General features: G+C 39.2%; 2 protein-coding genes across 5 annotated transcripts in view; one reads left to right on the top strand and one right to left on the bottom strand.

The window, feature by feature from the left end:
- The window catches only part of slc44a5b (solute carrier family 44 member 5b), a 28843-nt gene extending 27511 nt beyond the window's left edge, over nucleotides 1-1332 (bottom strand). For 2 of the 4 annotated variants that reach the window (XR_005232829.1, XM_025004001.2), the window contains exon 1: nucleotides 981-1330. Coding sequence is in view for 3 of the 4 variants with exons in the window: in XM_025004001.2 (XP_024859769.1) it covers nucleotides 981-1017 (37 nt within the window). In the remaining variant the exon portion in view is untranslated. Of the gene's footprint in view, nucleotides 1-980 lie in introns of all 4 variants that reach the window. The other 2 variants (XM_037974271.1, XM_017407409.3) reach the window with 2 other exon arrangements.
- Nucleotides 1333-7755: 6423 nt separating this feature from the next.
- On the top strand, nucleotides 7756-19872 carry st6galnac5b (ST6 (alpha-N-acetyl-neuraminyl-2,3-beta-galactosyl-1,3)-N-acetylgalactosaminide alpha-2,6-sialyltransferase 5b). Its single transcript, XM_017406897.3, has 5 exons — nucleotides 7756-7894; nucleotides 8302-8496; nucleotides 15226-15638; nucleotides 16247-16354; nucleotides 18448-19872. Exons 1-5 carry the CDS (start codon nucleotides 7874-7876, stop codon nucleotides 18689-18691), a joined length of 981 nt encoding a protein of 326 aa, XP_017262386.1. The 5' UTR covers nucleotides 7756-7873; the 3' UTR covers nucleotides 18692-19872.
- The last annotated feature ends 3516 nt before the right edge of the window (nucleotides 19873-23388 follow it).

The raw sequence follows: 23388 nt of genomic DNA, 5'->3' as shown, positions 1-23388 counted from the left end.
GGGGGGGGGGAGGTGCTCCATGAGTATGGAAGTGGGGGTCCTTTGTTAAGAGCCAATCAGTCTCTATACAAATGCTGTGAGAGTCGCATTGCTCACAGTAAGTCGGACCTCTTCAGAGGGGGAGTTGGACTTTGTCAAGGCTGCCTGTTGTCACCGAGTGACAATGTAATCTTCTGTGATAACAATCTCAGTCTTTGGGATGAAAAAGGTTTATTACTAGTGTGTTAACAAAAGTTTAGTTTTCAATATTATCCTAACCACCAAAAAAGCTTCTGAATATTCATCAGAGAACATGTGCTGAAAGTTTCATGTCAGTCTCTGAAAATATGCAGGAATTATGACAATCTTTGTTATGGATGAGACACCAATAAAGCCAGATTATTATTAAAAAAAAAACAGATACACGACCTTGGTGTCATTTAAATGCTCTTTCAATCAAATGTTTCAGCATGGACATTTTGTTAACATAACTAGTATTATATTAGGGGGTAAGGGTAGTCTAATTCTTCCCTGATTTTCCGTCTTGGGTAACCGATTAATTGTCAAATTCTCCGATTAATCGCGACATAAAGACATAAAGAGCAACTTTAGCTGTAACAATAGGAGTGAGCTCTTCCACAACAATAACAATGGGCAAAAAATATTACATCACTCTAGTGAAGTACAAAGAACAGTGAGCGTATTTTGGTCATTTTACTGAAAGCACAGTAAAATCATCAGTCTGCTTGTCTTAATCAAACTAGCCCATGCGATTTGAATGTTTTATTTCCCATTACTTTGCCATCATTATAAACATTACACAACAGCCCGGTGGTTTAAGTTGGGTCTCCCACAAGCAGGTGGAGAGTGACAAATGTAAGGTTAGGTCCCTGCGAGGCACGGTGAGAGGCCACCGAGGCTAAGGGAGACGTCTCGTTGTTGTCATACCGTCACACAGTCACAAAAACACCTACAACAAAGAAAGAGACGAGCCGACTCACCATAGTAGGAAGGTGGGATGTGCGTTACTCTAGCCATGGTGGCGCTTGGTAGGAACAAACGCACCGCCGTCGTCTCGCTTCTGGAGACCGCATATGAGAGTCGAGGGTGAACTTCGGGGCTGGCTCCGGAAAAACGCCCCGCAGCTCGCAGCGACGCGGAACACGGCAGCCGGGAACGGGCGACGGGCTCCTTTTTTCGGACGCTCTCCGAGGATGCTGGCTCCACGCAGCTGAGCGTCAGTCGTGTTTACAGCGCGACGTCATTAATTATTCCGAAACGTCCTTAAAGGGGACGCGTCACCCGACTGACTTTGTAAGGACTATTATTGTGATGTAACCAATAAAGGGCGAAAACACAAGAATTCATCCGCTGTCTCCGACTGGAAAATCTAACTATCTCCTCCTTATTATCTCTGCACGGATTTATCCAGCCTATATTTATATTTAGCCGACATTTAGCCGTCCAGTGGAGAAACACTGACCTCAGCCGGGGTTTCTTTGATATTGCATCTCTCTTTTGTCTCTTTGTCTTGGCTTCCTATATTCGAAAAATATATATTATATGTCTTTACGGTAGTGTATTATCGAGGGTGCATAGCTTTTAATAATTGCCTGAGAATATGATGTACTATTAAAAGTATCCCAACAAACTAATATGAGACCAAAAAGGTAACATTTGTGACTCACATTTCATCACTTATTGATAAAAAAAATGTCCCACCCAGCCACAAGGACTGTTCATGTTTTTGTCTCATGCTTGAGTTTGTTTGTTCTGTTAGCAAAATATCTCACGAACCACTGGACACATTTTTAATTAAACTCTCAGAAAGTCAGCCCTGGATGCAGGTTAACAACTGAATAACTAGTGGAGTCAACGTAATACAAGATGGCTGCCACAGCCAATCGGCCTTAGCAAACATAAAAATGTTTATAACTCAATTGGTTTTTACAGATATTGATATAAAACTAGGTGCTGTAGTAGCTGAGCGACATCCTCAACACACACTCAAAGTGCTACATATTGTGCAAAATTTTTCCATCAGAAGTTTGGCATTAAACCATGTTGGTCTGTTAGCAAAATATCTCATAAACTACTTGAATTTTAATGAAACTTTCAGCAAAAAAAAAAAATCACAGAATGTACATCTAAAATTAACCTCTGGAGTCACCTCAATTCAAGGTGGCCACCACAGGTAACTGACATCAGATCACACAGAAATGGCTGCAACTGAGTCAGTTTTACAGACACTGAGCTAAATTTGACAGTAGAAGTAGCCGAGAGTCATTTTCAACACATACATCAAGCACTAACAGATCATGCAAGATGTCGCTATGTTGGATGACCTTAATGTCATTGACAGGGTTTGACCCAAAAGACTATAACACCATCTATTCTCCTAACAAGATGACTTAAGTTTGAAGCTCTGGCATTAAAAGTTGTGGACGACATGCATTCCTTCAAGGGATGCTGGGCCTATAATTTAGTTTGATTGACATAATTGGGTAGGAAAAACCTTCATGGAAGAGGTATGATTTACATACGAATATGAAGGGATGAAAAGAAGATAAGAATAGCCTGAATAAACGGAAAGTGTGGCTGTAATTTGCATTAAACACGGACATATAAATTGAGACGTCTCCTTTACGATTCTCCTGATGGAACTAATGAGAGCTCAGGTTGCCGAAGGCTGGTCATTAAGAAGTTTCCTGAGACAAATCACATGTTGGTGCAGCAGGATCGCTGCCAGCAGCACACGGGAAGAATCCGAATCACATTACTGCTCAGTGCAATAAAGGAAGCGTGGAGCACCGTTTCCTGTTGAGGACAAGACGTTTACGTGTTAGAACCCCTCTGAAGGAAGAACGCAGAGATCCGACTGAGTCCCACTGGCATGTCTGAAACAAAGACATTCCAGTGTCGTCTTTTTTTGCAAAAGAAAGGTCGATTAGAACATCCCAGGGATGAGACAGATCTGAGCAGACGAATCTGTCTCACTCTGACTCTTAGAAACTCATCATAACACTGAGAGGACAGCTTGATGCACTATCCAGGACAATTCTGTTACACCTAATGAGGACGTCTCAGATCAGTATATTAGCAATGAATCTTATTTTTTGACAACAATCAGCATTATAGAACATAAGGGCTGGCAAAAACACATAAACAAAGCTGTTACATTGCAGCATGATAATTCAAGAGTTTCTATCTATCTGTTTTTATTGTTGTTCAGTGAAAAAGTTGAGCTTACTGCATAAAAAAATAAGCCATATCTGTTCTTTGAAGAAAAAAAATGCTCTCAGCAGTCATTTACCCACCCCTTTTTTCCCACTTTGTGGTTTACAGACCTAAAAATCAAGAAGTCTGCATTCATTCACAAAGCAACTGAACTGATGTCGCCGTGGCATAAACGAGCAAAAGATTGCAGCAGGCGGCGATCGGAAGACTTTTCTTTCAACTAACTGGATACACACAACCAATCTGAGAGACAATGAGTTCACAATGGGTGACAGGAAATTGCATCTGTGAGCGGTGAGAATGCCAGCCGAGGAGTCAATGATATGTTTGTAAGAGAAGGCAATCTGCAAGGCGAATGCAGATGTTTTATCGCCTATAAGCCTGAGAATGAAGAACTTACAGCTCACCGACCTGCTGATGCTGTCTTTGTAAACCTTAAATCGAGGCTAGTTAAGGTTATAAAATGTAACCTATACAAATCAGACGGAATTAAGACATTTTTTATAATTCATTTTAATTTTATTCTTTTTTTCTGGGTGAGATGATTACACTCTTCACTATCTCTCCCTGAGGTTTACTACCTAAAACGTCTGAACAGACAAATTACTGTTTTTTGGCCGAAAGGCTAAGGTGGATGGCAATGATTTTGCACATGTCAGCTTGCTTATGCTTGTGCGTCTGTCTTATTACAATATCTAATGAAACAATAGACATATTTTATTAAGATTTTCGGGAAATGTTCACTGGATTGACATCTATACCTGCTTCGGATTTGGAGCCAAACTCTATCAAGATGGCCGCCACAACCACCTGACCTTAGAAAACATAAACATGGCAACAGTTCAGTTGGTGTTACAGATGTTATGGTAAATTTTGCCGCTCATATGTGTTGTGAAAATCATTCACAACACATATTCCAGGTGCTAATCAATGTGCAAAATGTTTGCTCAAAACTTTAAGATTAACTGTTTGAGTCAGCCATGTTCGTCTGTTACTAAAATATCTCCAGAACCATCAGAAGGAATTTAATGAAATTTTCAGAACGCGATCATTGGATGTACATCCACAAGTGATTAACTTTCCTAGTTTGTTCAAATCAAGATGGCCACCAGAGCTAATCGAACTTAGCGAAGACAAACGCGGCGAAAACTCTGTCAGTTTTGCAGACTTTGAGCTGAAGTTTGATGCGGTAGTGGCTGAGATGCATTCACAACACATACTCTGAGCGCGACATCTCATGATTTTGAATGAGACGCGAACAACAATATGTTTAAGGGTTTGACAAAAAAGGATGAAACTCAAGATAAGATGACACTAAAACTCTAGATTGAAAGGCAGAGGGCGATATGCATTCCTTTAAGAAATTGTAAGCCTTTAATTTAAATAGATTTCACTCCTGCCAGGAAAATAAAAGCTGAAACAAAATATACTCCAGATTGTTTCTTATCTCTTAAAAGCATAACTGTTGCTTCAGATCTGACTTGACTTTTGATCAAATCCTTTAAATATGAGACTAAATATATTTGTGTATTTGCACAATGAGGCATACAGCTCATACGTAGTACCTTACCACTAAAGTCCTTATAGATAGTAACATTCTTGTTTATTTTTAAAAAACTTTTTGGTTTATTTAAGTTTTATTGAATGAGGCCTACAGGCACATACCTTTCAAGTTGTGGGACAATATAATGAATTAAGAAAAGAAAATCTGCTTCTGGCACAGAAAACATGCAAATAGAGCAGAAGGGAAACAGATTACTTTATGTTTGCATTATGTTTGGCTCAGCGCAGGAAGAATGCTGCTCGGTTCCTCTGCAGATTGAAGGTTGGAGTTAATTAAAAAAGGTTTTGTTCTGTTGTCATTTGCCTTGTATGTCTCGGTGTTTGCTCCCCCGGAGTTGTGTTTGGAGATGTGTTTTAGACCTCAGGGACATCTCTAATCACAGCACAACACACTACAAGCTACCTAATCCTCAGAAGTCCCAAAGAAAAAGGGCCTTTTTTATGAGGTTCTCCTTCCTGATGCAGATAATTCAGTCGCTGGAACTTTTCTGCGAACGATACGCCCACCTTGAGGTACAATTTCTCCCCAAATGGGAGAGCTTGTATGAATTTTTTATATAAAGTTATAATAGTGTGACTCAGTGCAGGCTAAAGAGAGCGGTGAGTCATACCACTTTCTGCTCAGGAAATTTAGTTTACACACCAAGTTACTCTGTAAGCACAGTTTTCCAATTTTAGCAACTTGTGCCAGACTGAGAATTAAAGCTGCATAAACTGCAGCAAAACTGGCAAAAGATCACTTGCGTTTGCTCTATTCAAGGCCTTAAAAAGTCAGGCAAAAAATTGTTTTAACATCTAAATTGAAGACAAGATATAGTACCTAGGTGGTATCTTTTTTTAAAATGTCGAAAAAAAGTTGTCTGTTGTGGTGTCCCATTTAAAAAAAAAGTTGCACAGATGAAATGTTAATTATTTAGTCTGCTCATGTGACTTTCTCTTATGTTAATGTTGCATGACTTTGTGCATCTGTGTCAGCGCTTGTTGACTTCATAACCAAGCACAGACGAAGGCGTAAACGTAGAGCTTTTGCCTCGTAGGTTCTTCTGACGAATGATTTTCTTGACACTTTCTAAAAATATTTAATTTATGGCAACTTTAAAAGAGTGATCCATTACATTGGCATCATATAAATAATGAAAAAAAAAAATCAGTCTGGAGACTTAATGAAGACCTGTAACTGCATCTATATTTAATTTGTTATCAAATATCCATTGTTAGATATCATTTCTGTGAAAAGACATTCACACATCCCACATGTTGCCTTCTTGTATTCAGATAATTATAATGCAAGATGAAAGAGAAAATAAATGTGATTGCACTGTGCAAAAATGCTTCAACACTAGAATTTCAAGCAATTTAGACGACTGTAATTCCTGAAGCTCCCCTTGTGTGTTATGGCAGCATGAATTAGGCATGTTGTTTATAAGATGAACATGGATTTATATGGAAACCTGCGCAGTGAGAATATTGATTAGCAGTGATTCCATTAGAATAAGCACATAACTGAATGCATCATTGCACCAACTGATAATATTTGTGTGCTAAATTATGAATTAAATCAATGGTTAAAGGCTTAGCATTCCTCGAAGGAATGCATATCACCCATCGCCTCACATGGCAAAGTTTTAAATTAAAATCATCTTGTGCTGAGAATAGACAAATTTATAGCTGCTTTGGTCAAATCATGTTAATAATTGTTATGCATGATCTCACATTAATGAGAGATTCTTGCAAAATGTGTTAATGCTCAGAGTATTTTTTTTTTATTTATTTATTTTTATTCTGTTTGAAAAGGAGCAGGTAGAAGATACATCTACGTTGTAGCCTGTATATTGTGTGGAAGTATACCGTGGGAATGACTATTTGCCAATAACACACCAAATTCTAGCTCAGTATATGAATATTGAACTAAGTTATATCCATTTTTGCGTTGGCTAAGGTTGTTAGGTAGAGTTATTTTGTTTTCAATAGCTATTCAGTTGTAGATGTGCTTCCAGTGATCATTGTCTGAGAATTTCACTGAGATCTGTCCAGTGGTTCATAATCATTTTTGCTGATAGACAGACAGTGTTGGTCAAAGGTTTGAGCAAAGATGTTGCTAAGTCGCTCAGAGTATGTATTGGGAATTATGCTCAGCTACAACCACACCGACGTTTAGCTCAATACCTGTAAATTTGACTAAGTTACAGCCTTTTTTGTGTTGGCTTGTGTCTGTTAGCTGTAGTGGCCATCTTAGCTTAGGTTGACTCCAAAAGTTAATGAGTTTTAGATGGACATCCAATAATCACTTTGGGGGAGTTTCATTCAAATCTTCCCAGTGGTTCAGGATATATTTTGCTAACAGACAGAGTTAACTCCAGTAGTTAATGGCAAAGTTATTCTAACAGATTTTGTGCAATCAATTAGTACTTGTAGTGTGTGTCAAGGATGACTCTCAGCTACTCCCACACCAAATTTGGGCTTAATGTCTGTAAGAGTTATAGCTATTTCTGTATTTCCTAAGGCCAATAAGCTGTGGCAGCCATCTTGAATTGGGTTGACTCCAAAAGTTAATCAGTTCATCTAATGATTACTTTCTGAGAGTTTAGTTCAAATACACCCAGTGGTTCATGAGATAGTTCGCTAACGGTACAGCCAAACGAAAACACACACACAGACACTGAAAAAAACATTATCACCCTTTCACCTTCAGAGGCAGGCAAGTAAAAGTAGGCTACATATTTTATCAAATGCTTTAAGAATCTGATTCTTATTGCAGTCATTCAAATGGCAGTGGTTAGAAACAATCTATAGGCTCTGGATTTCTCAGAGTGAGCCTTGGAGGAGGAGAGATATTAACACAATAATGTGTCTGAGCGTCATTAACTGAGCCTCCCCTATGGAAAGTGACTGAGGCTGAGAGGTGTTTAGGACCATGAGGAGTGTGCTGCTGAAGGAGGCAGAGGAGAGGGGCATGGGGGGAAGAGTGGAGCATCTCTTTCTGCTGCCCGCGCTCTCATCCCGGTGATGCTGCTGCTCGCTCAGGTGTTGCATGCCGGGGAGTCTCAACACGCCGTCCTGATAGGATGAAGGCTCGCCTTGGAAATCTGGGGACATGAAGATGAAGATAAAAGTGGTAAGTGTGAAGGCGAGCTGGTGGGGGAAATGTCTTCATTACTGTTCCTTTGTGTGGATAAATGAGTTGGAGACTGAGAGCTCTGTGACCTCCATAGCACTTTATTTATTTATAACATTCAGAAAGGATTAACCTATAAAGGCTCATCCTTGTAAAGTTGATTTCTTGTGTGCACTTTTTTTTCAGCATTTGTTAAAGCATGTTGTCCTGTTTAACAGACAGTGTTGGGTGAATTTGAGTGGCACAGCTGACATTTCCTTTGCAGCCGTACGTGAGGAGGATAGCAGCTGTTATTGTTAGATTTCTGCTTTCAGGGCTGATGTTCAGCTGGCAGCGATAAGTTCTGGAGCTTCATGATCTGACTGAATGCTGATTCTCATTTTTTTTTTCTTCCTGTGTCTCTCCAGTGTCAAGGGGTTGGTGGCATCATCCTCGTTACCATGGTTACAGGTTTGATGCTAGTGTACAGCAGCAGCTCTGGCGAGAGATCGACCTCTTCATCACCTTCCCGCCGTGCGGAGGCTCCCGTTCCAGCCAGGAAAAGTCCAGAGAGACTCCCGACTTCAACTCTGGAGGGTTACACTGGTGTCATGGACTTCAAGGTAAATATGGTTCCTGCATAACAGACGATTGACGATGTGGCGCCTGAAACACATACTTCGCCTGAAGACATTAGTCCAGGTGTCTGCAGCCACATGTGGATCTTCAGCCCCTCTGAAGTGGCTCCTTGTAAATTTGTTAAAAAAGACGCAAACCTGATGATTAGATTCAAACTGACAATGAAAAAGTAGATTTTTAGCAATTATCCTGCCCAAATTGTTGCAACATGTGCCTGTAATAACCTGTAGTAAAAAGGCTGCCTATGTTAATCAGTTTCTAACTTTAACTAGTAGATATATCAGTTATTATAAAGGCACTGTATCCTTTTCATTATTTCAGTGGCAGATTTAGCCTGACTTAGGTTTTCTCAAGAAAGTTTTACAAAGTTAGTGATTAGTTTTCCATTTGAACCAATACTTTGTTAGCCTGTTTGTTTATTCAGTTTCCTGGCCTACAATGTGGTTGTTCTCCACTAGGAAAATCACATTAGTCAATCTTTATGTACAATTCAGAATTCAGTCCTCCAGGTCTTATCACGCAGTAAAAGATACCAGTCAGAGATGCGTCATTAGTTTGCAATGAGCTTTATCATCATATTAGTGGGCCCAAACCTTTACAGAAAACAGAACAGAGATGTTCAAACAAGTTCACATACTAACACCATGCATACATAGAGAAAAAAACAAAACAGGAAACAGACAACTGAAACAATTGACATAAGTAGAATAAAACAACTAAATAGGAAAAAGTCACATTTTCTCTTTTTTACATTACAAAGTCATTAGCTGTGTCATCAGTCTCGGTAATAAAACAAAAGTCGTGCAAAACAATCATGCATACAGATGGATACTCTGCAGCCATTAGGTGATCTTGTTGATAAGAGGAGTTTAAATCACGTGTTTTCAAACCAGTTTGCTTTTAATGATTGTTATCTCCCGTGCTGCTTTAGGCTTCATGAGTTGTGTAAAAACTGGGTGTAACACTGATGCTGTCTCTGTAAGAGCTTATAAAGAAAGTTTTGTTTTCAATACAATCTTTTTTTTTCACTTTTAGTCTTTTGCACTGAAATTACAGAAGTGATCATTTTCATGCACAGTTTTTATTTTTAATTCAGCGGTTCAGTTTCTGTTCTTTTTGTCAATCCAGGACTGAGACTTTACGCAAATATAATTCTTTTCTTCTGACGAGTGTCTCAGTTTTCCATTTCAAAAAAACCCTACACTTATATCATATTTACTGCTGCTTTTAATTGTCATGTTTTGTTTTAATTTGCAAATCTGGAGAAGAAAAATATCAATAATAATTTCACTGATATAGCACATGTCATTGCTTCACAATGTAGCCAAACAAGACAATAAAATACAGTAAAACACAACATTTTAACTACAATAGATAAAATAAATGGGAAGTTAGTGAAGCGGGACACAAGAAAGGAGTGAAAAGATGAGCTGCTTTGTTTTGGACAGGTTTTATTGTTTGCTAAAGATGTTTGCAGAAATCAAGTTTTTGCAAGTTTGTACAATTTTATTATCAGTGACATGAATGTTAGTTGTATCCTGAAAGAAATCTTTCATTTGATTTGACTCCTGTCTGCATTTTTTCCTCAGCAGGACCTACGAACAGTCTATATTTGGAGACAGATTTGATATATTTTGCTTAATGAACTTATTTAATTATCTTTTGTGGACATGTTTACATGGTATGATCATTTCTGGTTCCCTTCAACTCAAATCAAATCATACTGAGTCAGTGCAGAATGAGACGGCTGCTGAAGGGAGGAAAAAAGCACACATGGAGGCGAGAAAGAAAGCTTTTTTAAGAGAAAACAACAATAGGAACAATGCATGTAAACAGTTTAGCACTTTCTGTTTCTAAGAAAAAGAAATCACAGTACAACACGAGCCTGTTAGAGCTTCCTTTTTCTCAGGATCTAATCTCTTAAGCACTGAAGTGAAGAGCCGACTTTCCTCTGATAGTACCAGCTTTAAATTCTCTCTGTTTTATAATTTATAATTAATGCGTTCATCATACAATATTTAGTAACAAAAGCGCTCCACAAAGCTACAGGATGGATTTCTTCCAGGCTACAGTAAAAAAACATGGCTGTTATAAATACATATTTTCGATCATGTAAGCACAAACCATTGGCCAAATTGAGAAGGCTGTCAGTCATACCCAGCCTATTGTTAGGGGCTGTTCATACATCATGTCTCCCCCACACGAGAAAATGACTGGTGAGTTGCTGTTTTTGGACATTTTTGCTCTGTGGGACTTTTATCAGTCACAGTTTGTGAGCTGATTCTCGAAGGATCAGCACTTTCTCTCCAGAGTCCCGTCTGTTTCCTATCCGAGGTGGGGGTTGTCAGCTCCTGCTGGGGTTTCTCAGGAGAGACGGAGCAGAGCCGACCTGCTGTAGGATCTGTGTGGAATGGTTCCCTTCAATGTCATCTGAGGTCTTCTGCTCCTGGAGGATATCTTGGCTTTGACACAAGGGCAGGAACATAAACACACACACACACTCTCACACATCACTGAGCTTTAACGCAGACAACCTCATGCAAAAATCCCAGACACGCTGTTAAAGTTTTATGCTCTTTTCAAGTCAGACAAGCTCAAAAATGAGATGGTTTAATGTGCCTCATGGTCTGCTTCAATATGTGGGCATATTTGTTCTTGAATACACTTAAATTTTACTTAGTTTGTGGCAACTTTATGGCAATTATTGTTCCTAACTGTTCAAGTTTAGGACTTTTTACAGTGCTCAAATGTAGAAAGCTCCAGCATTTTTGCACCACATGTCTGCAGGTAGTTCTGCCTGTCATCGGCAGATATTTGTGAGATGCTCTCCTTCACTGTTTATGTCTCCTCCTTGACAAGCCAGAGTAATGAGATCTGTAGAGTTGAGCAGGTTCTTTCAGCTTGAGCTAAACAGACACATAAATACCTGAGCGTTGCTGTATTCCTTTACATGAAGTGAAAGTTCAATCTTTTGAAGGGAAAAGGTTGTGTACAGGTAATATCTTACCTGTCGTAGATCGTTAAACAATCTCAGATTGGAGAAATAGAGTTAAATTTTGACTGAATTAATAAAAGTGGACTTCGGCCTTCTTAAAATGGCTCCAATCTCAACAATTTCATATGGTTTCTCTCTAGCTCTGTTTTATAAACATGCATTACATCAGGGGTGTCAAACTCCATTCCTCGGGGGCCGCTCTCCTGCATGTTTTAGATGTGTTCTTGCTTTAAAACACCTGGTTTAAATGGATGACTTGTGGACGTGCTGCTGGAGAACTTGATGATTTGGTGAGGAGGTGATTAAACCATTTGAATCAGGTGTGTTGGAGCAGAAAAACCTAAAACTTCCAGGACAGCGGCCTTCAAGGCCCTTCAGCAGGTAAGATATTCATTCTTCATAACCTTTTCCCCAAAACTCTATTTAAAAAAACAACAACTTTATTTTCTATTTTTCTCCTCCGTCTGTAATGATTTGTTGACTCTAGTTCAAAAACACGCTGACCTTTAAATAACTGTCTGCAAAATCAATCCACGCTGGCCTTTATAAACCCTAATCACAAAGCCCGTGTTAAGGCATGAATGTGGAAGTGGTACTTTATGATGAGCTTATTTATTTCCGGCATTATCTGCGTGCGCTCCCGCAGCTGCCTTTAAATGCAGTCAGCCTTGAAGGAATATGTCATTAGAAAGTCGATAACTTTTTTCAAACTTCACTTTCTAATATTCAATTTTAAACTCCTGCAGAGGCAGCTTATTATGCCAGACAACTTTTGAAAAACAAGAACGAATTGATGAGTCCTGAGCTCAGCCTATTTAGTGGATTAATTCCCCGAATATGCCCACTTAACATAAGGAATGAGCTGTCACGCTTGGAGTAGAGTGCAATTTGTAATGCATTTTCTTTTTAATAAACCTTAACTGTGTGCATTCCAATAACAATAACTGGAACTCACAGGGTAGTAACAGGAATCTATATAAAGTCTGCTGCAAATATTACTATCGATTTGCTGTTAATAATGTATGAGCCTATCATCTCTTTGTCTGAGGTTGACTAGATTAAGGAGAAGAAGACTGCAGACTCTACGTTGTCGTTCCTATCATATTATGAGCAGAGAAAGTTCAGGAATGAGAATTGAACTTGTGTCATTGGTAGGAGCCTAATGAGATGTCAGAAAGGAATGTCAGGAGGACTTTTGCTGTAATTAATTGGTCCCCGAAAAAAGACAGTGGCACTGATCACAAAGCCCTCAGCACAGACCAGGTGCCACCTAATATACACCTGCCTTCAGCTGAATCACTTGCCTACCTCTGTGCACTTCAGGAAGTTTAGACGATCTACGTCTAAATTATTTGCTGTCACTGTGAAACAAAGCAGCTGAGTCTTCAGCAATACTTGTTCAGTTTCGGGAATTTGAGACAGAACTGGTTATATTTCCCATATTTTTTTACAATTTATAAATGTCAGTAAATTCCATTCACTGCAAAATTAAAACCCCAACAACTTGAATAATAAAATGAAAAGTAAAAGTATCAAAAGGCTTGTTAAAATTAGCAAAAGGCTGACTAAAAGAAGCAGAAGAGTAGCTACAAATTAAGAAATAGCAACAAGTTTAGCTAAAATGTAGCATAGGAAGAAAAAAATCAAGCAATTCTGAAGCAGATTTCAAAAAAAGCAAAGTTTTTGATGGAACTGAAAAGGTAGTGTCATTCTAAAGGGAAGATATTTGTAAATAAAGTTAAATATTAAAAAATATATAAACCTTTCAAAAACCAAAAGTCATGGCACCCTTCTCCTGAATGAGCTGGACGTTGTGTGACATGGATGGCAAAAATAGCACAAGTAGGCAGAAGTAGTTAGACTGCAAAACAGTGGAATCAGCATTCCCACAATAAATAAGACTTCCAGAAAACCTAACCTTAAAAGAGCCGAACTATCCCTTTAACAGAGACAGAAATAAGAGAAATACCTCAGCTTCCCATTTCTTCTGCAGCAGCTCTAAACACAGTGAAACCAGACAGATTCAGATCAAAATTCACCACATAATCTTGTAAATATTAACCTCTTGCACTTTAGGATAATGACAAATCCTATTTGTATAAATTTACTCGTCAGTCTTGAAACAGTAGACACCCCACTGCCTACACGATGGGGCGAATGTGGGAGTCAGCTGCCAAATGAGAGGACAGCCACGGTAATTTAAAGCTGATTATGAGGGAAATTTTCCTGTAATTTGCGATAATGTGCATTGATTACTCCTTTATTCAGAGGTTTGTGGGCTGAATCTTCAGTTTCCTGCCTCACTTGATTTTTAAAAGAGCCTTTTCCCTTTGATACAGACTCTGTTTGGGCTTTTGCCCCCCACAACATTAAGCTGTCAGAGGCTCGGGAGAGTCGAGTTGCTTTCAAAAACATTTTTTAGCATTTTAAACTCTGACAGTGACCATGAAATCTCAGTGTTCCTATTGTTTGTTTAATTCTTTTCCTAATTATTGAACTCATTAAATGTCTGCTGAAGAGAAATCGGCTGAGCAGTCTGGAAGGGAACATATTTCTGTGTGGGAGAGGAAATAGCTGTTTGTGATTTTCCCAGCTAAGCCAAGGAGGGTGTGTTTGTGCAGCGAGGTGTGTAATTTGCTCCTACCTACCTGTTATTTGGGGAGGGGGTCTGCAGAGAGGTGCACATCCTGATGAGAAATGGCCTTTTCTGGGAAAGATGTTAGAAAATAAGTGTTCCCGAGTTTATATTGATTGTGACTGTGGGGGTTTGTGGCTAGAAGACCGGAGACTCTTGCTCCCAAAAAGTGTTTTTTTTGCATATTTGTAACATTGAACTCTTCACTTAAATTCGTGCTCACACAAGGAAGCCATTCAGTAAGGGGGTCACGGAGATAGTGTGAGTGTATTATAAATAGTAGCTGAAGTAACATTGTCTGTATTTGTGGTAATCTCACCTGAGTGTGTGCAGACATACACACACACACACATCCCTGCATCTGAACCTGATGGCATGTGAAGCTAGGAGCACAGTTCAGAATGCCGATGCAGCTCTCCATTAAGGCTGGGAATAATTCATGTGAGACGTCTCTGGGTGTTTGCTGTCGGATCATTCAGTTCAAACTCTCCTTTTTATTGTGTGTCCAACCCTGAAAACCTGCTTGGACACAAATAATTCAAACCCATGAAATATCTCTATAACATAACCCAGCAAAACACTGAACAAGCTCATATACACCGTGTATGAATTATCCATCCTCCTCTGAGTGCAACAAATTTAGCATGATGGAGAATTTCCTCACTAATGCACGCCTTATTTTAAGTGAACGGCTGCGTTTAAATGCATCGTGTTGATGAAGAATGAAAGTCGTGATTATCCAAGTCTGAATAATAAACTTTAAAACAACTTCGACAGCTTGATTTGATTAATAGGATTCAACCTGCTGAAAATTACGATCTGTTCTGGCAACAAACATTCATCTCCTGCTGCTGAAGGCGAGAGGATGTTTGTGTCATCTGTTTGACTTTTTTATGCAGCTGTGTAGCCACTAAAATATGTCATTTTTTTCATTTGGTCTTAAGTTCTGATGCTCATTAAAAAGAAAAACATCCCTTCACAGGTCATTGTGATCCATGCTTCTTAATAAAACTCAAAAAGCTCCTTTTGCAGCAAAACGCATTGAGTGAAACTGCACTGATTTCTGACCTTTGACCTCCGCAGCCTCTGAGCATGCACTGCCGGACCTGCGCCCTGGTGACCAGCTCCGGCCAGCTGACCAGAAGCATGAGGGGGGAAGAAATCGACCGCTCCGAGTGTGTTATCCGAATGAACGACGCTCCCAGCGCAGGTTACCAGCAGGACGTCGGCCGGCGTACCAGTCTGCGCGTCGTGGCTCACTCCAGCCTCCAAAGGGTGCTGCGGAGGAGACAGGAGCTGCTGCTCAACGGGAGCCAGGACACCGTGTTCATCTTCTGGGGGCCGAGCAGCAGCATGAGGCGGGACGGGAGAGGCCACATTTACAACAACCTCAGACTGTTAAAGCAGCTACAGCCCAAACTGAAAGTCTACATCATTTCCAGGATCAAGATGTTGAAGTTTGATGAGCTGTTTAAGAAAGAAACAGGCATTGACAGGTAAATATCCGCAGAATGAGTCTCATTGGGAGATTTTTAGACGTTAGAAACTCAGAAGTGATGTATAAAAGAAGAGTCAACACGGAAATGAACAGGTTATGTTCTAGCTGCATCTTTTTTTAAGCAAGATTTCAGTTGTTTGTTGCCTTAGCAGCACAGATAAGTAGTTAAACTAAGCCTCAACTCAAAGGTTGAGTTAGTGCTTGGTTTCGAACAAATTAGAAGCATGAAAATATTTGAGTTAATCTGATACATGATAATTGTTTTGTTGCACATGAGGTGCATTTAAATGAACTGTGGAAAAACCCCTGCCTGAATAGGACAAATGAAACAAACAGATAAAGACATTTGACTGACGTGAATCCAGCTATTCACATGAACTCATTTGCATGTAAACAATAAGCCCCGCGGGACGATAAGCAAGTGCTGCATCTGAATGAGGATTCAGCCTCTCAGGCTTTTGTGGAACAATAGTCGGTGTCAGAACTAATGTCTTATTTGTTGCTGTGCTTTGTCTCGTCCACACGGCGCGTTGAAAATACAACTGTATAACTATGGCTTGGTCATAAAACCAGACACATTTTTCTTCTTTTGTCCTTTTCTTTCAGGAAAAGCTCCAACTCGTGGCTCAGCACCGGCTGGTTCACCATGGCCATAGCCCTGGAGCTGTGTGACAGGATTAACGTGTACGGCATGGTGCCACCTGACTTTTGCAGGTGGGTATTTGTTTTGTTCAGTTGTTTAATTCTGCTTTGCACGCTGGAGCTGCAGGATGCAAACTATTGCAAACTCCTACATATTACTCACAGCTCACACTAAAACCTTTGCACAGGACAAACAAGCTTGTTAGTCACTCTGTGCAAAATTGAAAAAAGATAAAAGTAAGATCAATCACTTTAGTTAGTGAACACACTTGTCTTCAACTTACATGTCAGCTTTAATTCTGAGCTATACAATTTTTGCCAATTGGGAGCCCAGTGGGTTAATTATACATTCAGTAGCTGCAGAGCAAAAATGCCTTTGATTTAAAACCACCAGGATATTTAAATCAGATATTCACATTTTAAAATCTGTTTTGCTCTCCATCAACTCCTGAGAGATGTTAGTTTCTTTGCAGCTTTAGACGCTTTGCTAAGATCATCGCACGCTGTAAAGCTTTTGGTGCTGAGCCCGTTACGTGCGGCGCGGCTTCATCTGAGCTTCTGTTGATTAAAGCAAAGACATTATGTAAAGAAGAAGAGATGTGATTCTAATCTGGAACCAGAAGCATGTTCCTGTGCTTGTTATTGCCTAGATGCACAATTTTCAGTAGAAGTGAGAGGAGTACGATCTCAAGAAATGCCACAGGAAAATGTCAAACAATTCAAAGCTGAATGATCTCTTACTTTCAAGTTGACAAGTTTCTCTAACATCCAGTAGTCCCTACAACTAATTTCATTACATATGTGATATTTGCCAAGGTCAAAAATAGTATAAAATCAGATATAGAATTACTAAAAAGCTGATTTAACTTTAAAATCAGATTATGTGCAGGAATTTGTCATTAGAAACCACAGTTTCCTTTACAGCTCATAGCAAAACAATAAAAATAATCATTTCAAAAGCACTTTAGATGTCTTGGCCAAACATAGCTTTGCCTAAAAACAGACAAATAAGTCTGCTGAATTAATACTGGGTGCTCAAAGTTTGCTCAGTTATGCTTAACACCTCAGACGGGGCTCAGACTGTTTGACGAGAACTTGTCTGTGAAAACACTGTTTCGAGCCACAAAGATGGGAGTGTGACGATAAAAACGGTAAAGGTGCATAAATCCAGAAGGGATTAGAGATGGAGCCATGAATGCATGCATCAAAAATACTGGCTATGACTTCCATTTATCAGAAGCTTGACAGGGTAGTAATAGTGCAGCATGATAAAATACCCAAAGCACAGCGGCAGAATGTTGCAAGAGCTTCTATAAAAAGAAAAGAAAATATGAAAGTTTTGATGTGGTTAAGTATGTTAGATTAAACCGGAGAAAACGTGCTTTCTGTGAAATCTCAGTGTGAATGCTAAGAGCTGAAGGACTTTGCTGAAATTACTTGAAGGAGCTGAAACTTCATTGAACTTTAGCTAAAAGCAGATTCATTTATATCACAGTATGCTTACTTTTGTGGGCAAAACTTGTGAACATTTTTTTTCCCACAAGATGGAGTTTCTTACACCTAGGACACAATAAAACAAGCCTTTCTCCCTCCTGCAGATGATTTCAGCTTGTCACTTTCTGTCTGTACAAGTGGGCCGAACAGCACATGAAGTGAACGGGGCGCTGTCTTCTTTTTGCAGCTCCTCTCTGTGTGCTGACGACAGGGACGTCTGTAATGATACCTCTAATCTGCAATGATACAGTAAAAAAAACATCTACACCACTTGGTAAACAGAAAGAAGGTGTTTAATATGCCCGTGTAACATTCGGGGTCACTTGGAATCTTTTATACTATGGTTTTCACATTAAGCTACAAGGACACAGGAGGCATTTTTGAAATATGGAGGGCGGATTGCAGCGCCTCTCATGTGTCACACCAAACTCTTCCTCTAAGCTTGATCTGACTGAGAGCATCGGATGAAGATGACAGAGTGTAATGAACACGTCTCTGAGCTCAGATTCTTCTGATGTTTCTCTTTCTCTTTGTTCGTATCTCCTTCTATTCCCCTCTGAGACTGTCTTCTCCACCTCTGCATCTCATAATTATCCCCTGACTGTTTTCCCATTCCTCCCTCGCTCTTCGGCTTTCGCTCTCTTCCGTGCCTCTCTTCTTCTCCTGTGAAGATCCCCCTCCCATCCCACTGTGCCGTATCATTACTACGAGCCCTCGGGGCCCGACGAGTGCTCCATGTACCTTCTCCACGAGAGAAGTCGGCGAGGGAGCCACCACCGCTTCATCACGGAGAAGGGGGTGTTTTCGAACTGGGCTCGAACTCTTAACATCCACTTTTACCAGCCCGACTGGAAGCCCGCCGCTGCTGTCAGCAGAGCGAACAGCTCGTACACTTCAGTTCCAGCTGGTTCCTGAGACTCACTCCGCAGATGATTCCTACAAGAGCGTGGTGGACAGCTTCCAGGGTGCTGAGTCCCTCTATTTACAGCCATGAATGTACGAGACAGCAGGAGGACAGAACAAGCTGCTCTGGCCTGTTGGAGGACTATTACAGCTGCTTGGTGGAATGAGATTTTTGCACAAAGACAGCTCAGAGCCACTAAAAAGATTTGAAAATGTAACTCTGATGTGGTGAATTTGATTACTGGAATCAAAGCTGCACTGGAGTTTAGCTTTAAGACTGTTGCTTTGTAGACATTTGAGCTGTCAGAAAGAAGACAGTGTGTCCTAACAAAGACATCTCTGATCCAAAAATGAATACAGATTGTTCAAGATCATGCCCATAATATTGTACAGGTTATAGTGAATATGTTTAGACCGAAGTGATTAAAATTGATCCGAAAGGAAGTTAAACATGTGAACCAAACCCACCAGTCATTTTAGACAGTTCACTGGTTTTATATAAACACCTCAATCATTTTATCTTGTAGTTGTTAAACACACCTCAGTCTAATTACCAACACTTAGCTGTATTATTAGAATATCTGCACATTTTTTTAACAACAGGAAGTTGGCTCTTGTTGATAAGCCAGGTCTAGAAGTAATGCTTGTTTTGACAAAATGTAGTCAAAACCATTAAAAGCACATTTAAATCTCCCTTTTAGACTAAGATCATCTTATGTTAAGAAATGATGGATTTGTAGCGATTTAGATCAGACCTTGAAATTACCTTTATGTGCAATCTAATGTTGTACCTTGAGATGTCATGCTCTGAGTTGTGAAAATCTTTCAGCTACTATAAATTTTAGCTCTATGTCTGTAAAAGTAAGTTATAGCCATTTTGTGTGGCGCCCACCTTTTATTGGATTGACGGCAAAAGTTAATCATTTGAAAGTGTACATTCAGTGATTACTTTCTGTGAGCTTCATTAAAATCATTCCAGTGTACAGAGGCAATTATCATGAGTGAAATGTTGTCAAATTTTAACAAAGTAAGGACACAAAACACCTCTGGTTTGTCATTAAAGACAATTATTGCTGAAATCTTTGACGAAAATTTTAAAAAAAATTGAGTTTATACATATATTGGTAAATGAATATCACTGATCATTTTATATAACTGAACAAAATTCACACCATGTTATTATGAGGACCCAAATAATGTCGGTTTTGGTTACATTTCAATAAAATCTTGTGAAGTTTATTTTTAATTTTTTATAAGTTTTTTCTTTGATTGATTGATTGATTGATTTGAAGGTGAAAAAAATGTACTTTAGACAAATTCAGATCTTAAAACGGTGACAGAATTTAAACTTTTGGCTGCGAAAACCTGAATTCGATTATAAAAAATAATATTGATAAAATTAACCGTGATGCTTTGACCCCCAATATGACCGTATTCATGTAAACTAGTAAAGAGTTTGTATCAAAAATTAAACAATAAATTTTGGACTATTTATTTATTTAGCAGCCACAATTCAAAATAGCCAGAAGTAGAATTCCAGATGAAATAATTCACCAAAAATGATAATACTAAGGTTTTATATTGCTCTCATTTGTCTAGTTTAATGTTATTAAGGCCAAATGTCAGAACAAGCCCTCCAAGGTTGTTTTAGCAAGTCTGCCGCTGTAGACTTGCTGAAGAGACAAATGATGACACCAAAACAACTTGAGCAGCCCCTTTAATCCTGACCCACAGACTTGTGTATCAGAGTAAACAGTGAAGCTTGTTAGAAAGAGAAAACGCTGACTGGTCCAACCACGTCTCCAGGGTGAAGGGTGGTGAATGACTCGTCCAGAATTCAAGATGTGCCGAGGAGGAGGAGGAGGAGGAGGAGGGCTGCAGGAACAGACGCTGACTGCGGCCCGTTCTTGTGGGTTTTTTCAGGTTTTAACAGGATCGGTCGGACTCAGGTGGAATCCTAATGTTGTAATGCTCTCATAGGTGCTGTGAGACAAGCCTGCACAGCGTCGGGGTGTCACACTAAGTGCACTGGCTGCCTCCTAGAGCTACACCATGTGCACTGCACACCAATTAAATGCTTCTCAGGTAATAAAAAGATTGGATTTTAAAGGTGTGGAAAGAGAAAAGAGAGTGCATTCAGTTACTTAAACACACACCTATCAGGATCTGCATTATTTCCGCTGACATTCAAAACACTGGAGCAGGGATGTCAGATTCAGTTACACAAAGAGGCCAAAATGAAAAACCTGGTCGGAGCCAAGGGTCAAAATTTATTAGAAAAATTAACCTTGGTTTTCAGATGTAATATGTTGTATCATTCATATGGAAACACAAATAACCTTTTCCCAATGACATGTTTTGTAGAACAAACATAACTTAATTAATTAAGCAAAAGATCAAATTTAAATAGACAGATCATTAGCATTCACTTTTTTATGCCTTACTCTACTCAAAGCTTTTTCAATTATTATTTCTTCGTAATACATTTAATCAAAATCCATCAAATGGTTTATAAAAACACTGACTAAACATCAGGATAACATTTGACTTTAAAACTAGAAGCACTCAGAGAGCGCAAACCTCCACCAAGGCCACGGTGTGATAAAAAAAATAGCATGATCTGGATCATTATCTGGATCAGCACCAAACTTTAATCCATTGTTTTTTTGTGAGAACCCCAATATTTCCTGAAATATCATCCAAATCTGTTCATTAGTTTTTACCTGATCTCTGCTAACAGGCAGACAAACCAACGGACACAACTGGAAACAGAACTTCCTTGGTGGAGGAAACAAAAGGGTCACATGTAGGAACAGAGACAAGGTTTTAATAAAGGGGTTACCTTGACCTTTGACCCCATGGAACTCGAAATCAACAGGTATCATCTTTGAACCATGAGGTGTCCACATCTGGCCTGCAGGTCTTGAGTTTGAACTAAATAAGTGTTTGCTATCAGAAAAAGGCAGGTATTTTAGTTAAATATATTTAGTCTTAGTATATGAGATAAAAATGGGTGATTTAACATTATGTTCAGTACATTCCAGAGGAGGTGAATGATATTTAATTTTCCCCAAAATGAACATAGTTTAGTAAACACTGAACAATTATTAATGATCATATCATATTTTAATCACCTTTTATCACACAATTTGTTAAATGAGAGACGAGTAATCAGCTGAAATGATTTGGAGGTTTGCAGGCAGTTCCATCAGTAAGGCCAACAGGACAACAACCACAAACACGTTTAATGATATTTCAGGACACAAAGGAACAGTTCTGGAGGTGGTGAACCGGCCCACACAGAGACCTGATCTCAGCATCATCAAATGTGGGATTAGGTGATTGTTGGACTGGAGTCAGAAACATTCACAGAAGACCTGTTGTGAAACCATGCGGACTGTAAACACATAAAAGGATGAACAGATAAAACAAGACAACCACAAAGTTACAATCAATACACCTTCCATCAGACGGAAACTGTAAATACTGATGTTTTAAAGCTGGTCTATGCTGTTGGTACCATTAGAAACAAACTGAATCAATGTCTTTCTTCAAGACTAATTCCCCAAACTCCTCACTTTTGTTCCCGACGTTCCACTAAAAGCCCGTCTGGCCTGCCTTCAGCGCTCCTTGTGAGTTCGGCAGACCTGTTTTGCTTTTCAGAGATGCTTCTCCTCAGGAGGAGTTCCCACTGTGATACATTTCACATAAACTGTAACCACACACCTGCTGTTTGACAAGTGCAGCACCTGACTCTGCTTTACTCACGGAGCTGCACCATTATCACCAAGCCTGCAGAAACAACATCCTCCTGTGGAGCTAGGATGGTGATAAGAGTTCATAAATGAGTTCAGCACTTAATCTTCTAAATTTTGCTCCTTTAAAAGGTTAGTTGTTTTTTTTTTTTTGTCTCAAAACCAGAATTCACAAAAACAATGATTTAAAAACAGAGCATGTCTCATAAAAGGTAAAACAGATCTGAGCCTGCAGTGCCACCTGGTGGTCTCTTTTTTGTTCTCTGCATTTTTTTTGTCTAATATGTATTAAATGGAAAAATTGATTATGGTAAAAGTGTAACAATAGCGCTACAGTTTATTAAAGTGTTAAAATCATACTGTTATTGAAGTTTTAGGCATCTTTTGGGCTCTAAAGTGAACTTCTTGTCTTCCATCTTTAGTTGTGTACTAATTTCTGTTATTTTATTATTCATGTGACCATTTTTAAAACTACAACTTGCTAAAGCAGTGACGAGTTTATGTGTCTTTCAGTTATGTAGGCATGTTTAACTTTTAGGAGTAAAGTAGTCAAAAATATTTTGTGCCGTGGTGCTTAAATAGTTAGCTTTACGTTAAAAGGCATGTTTTATTGACTGAGTAAAATTGTGTGTTTCTGAACATAAAAGTCTTGTTTTTAGCTGGTTGGCTACATTATTATAATTACAGGTTTCTTTCAGTGTGCAACATGTACGTTGGTTTAATTTAATATTCACTTCTGTTCAAATATTTGTCAGTATTTTACAAGTAAAATATGGAGCTAATGCAGCAGTTAATTAAAACATGCTGCTAATAAAAAGGTGAAATACAACCCCATCTCACCCCCAATGAGATATAGTCCCAAACCAAGACAGAACCACCACCATGTTGTACAGATGGATTTACATTTTCAACGTTTGGACGTATGACTTAGTAACATGGGACATCTGTGCACAC

This window comes from Kryptolebias marmoratus, linkage group LG24, assembly GCF_001649575.2.
Source record: "Kryptolebias marmoratus isolate JLee-2015 linkage group LG24, ASM164957v2, whole genome shotgun sequence".
Classification (NCBI taxonomy): Eukaryota; Metazoa; Chordata; class Actinopteri; order Cyprinodontiformes; family Rivulidae; genus Kryptolebias; species Kryptolebias marmoratus.
The sequence above is the reverse complement of the archived record's forward strand: the minus strand, read 5'-3'. Positions and strand labels throughout refer to the sequence as shown.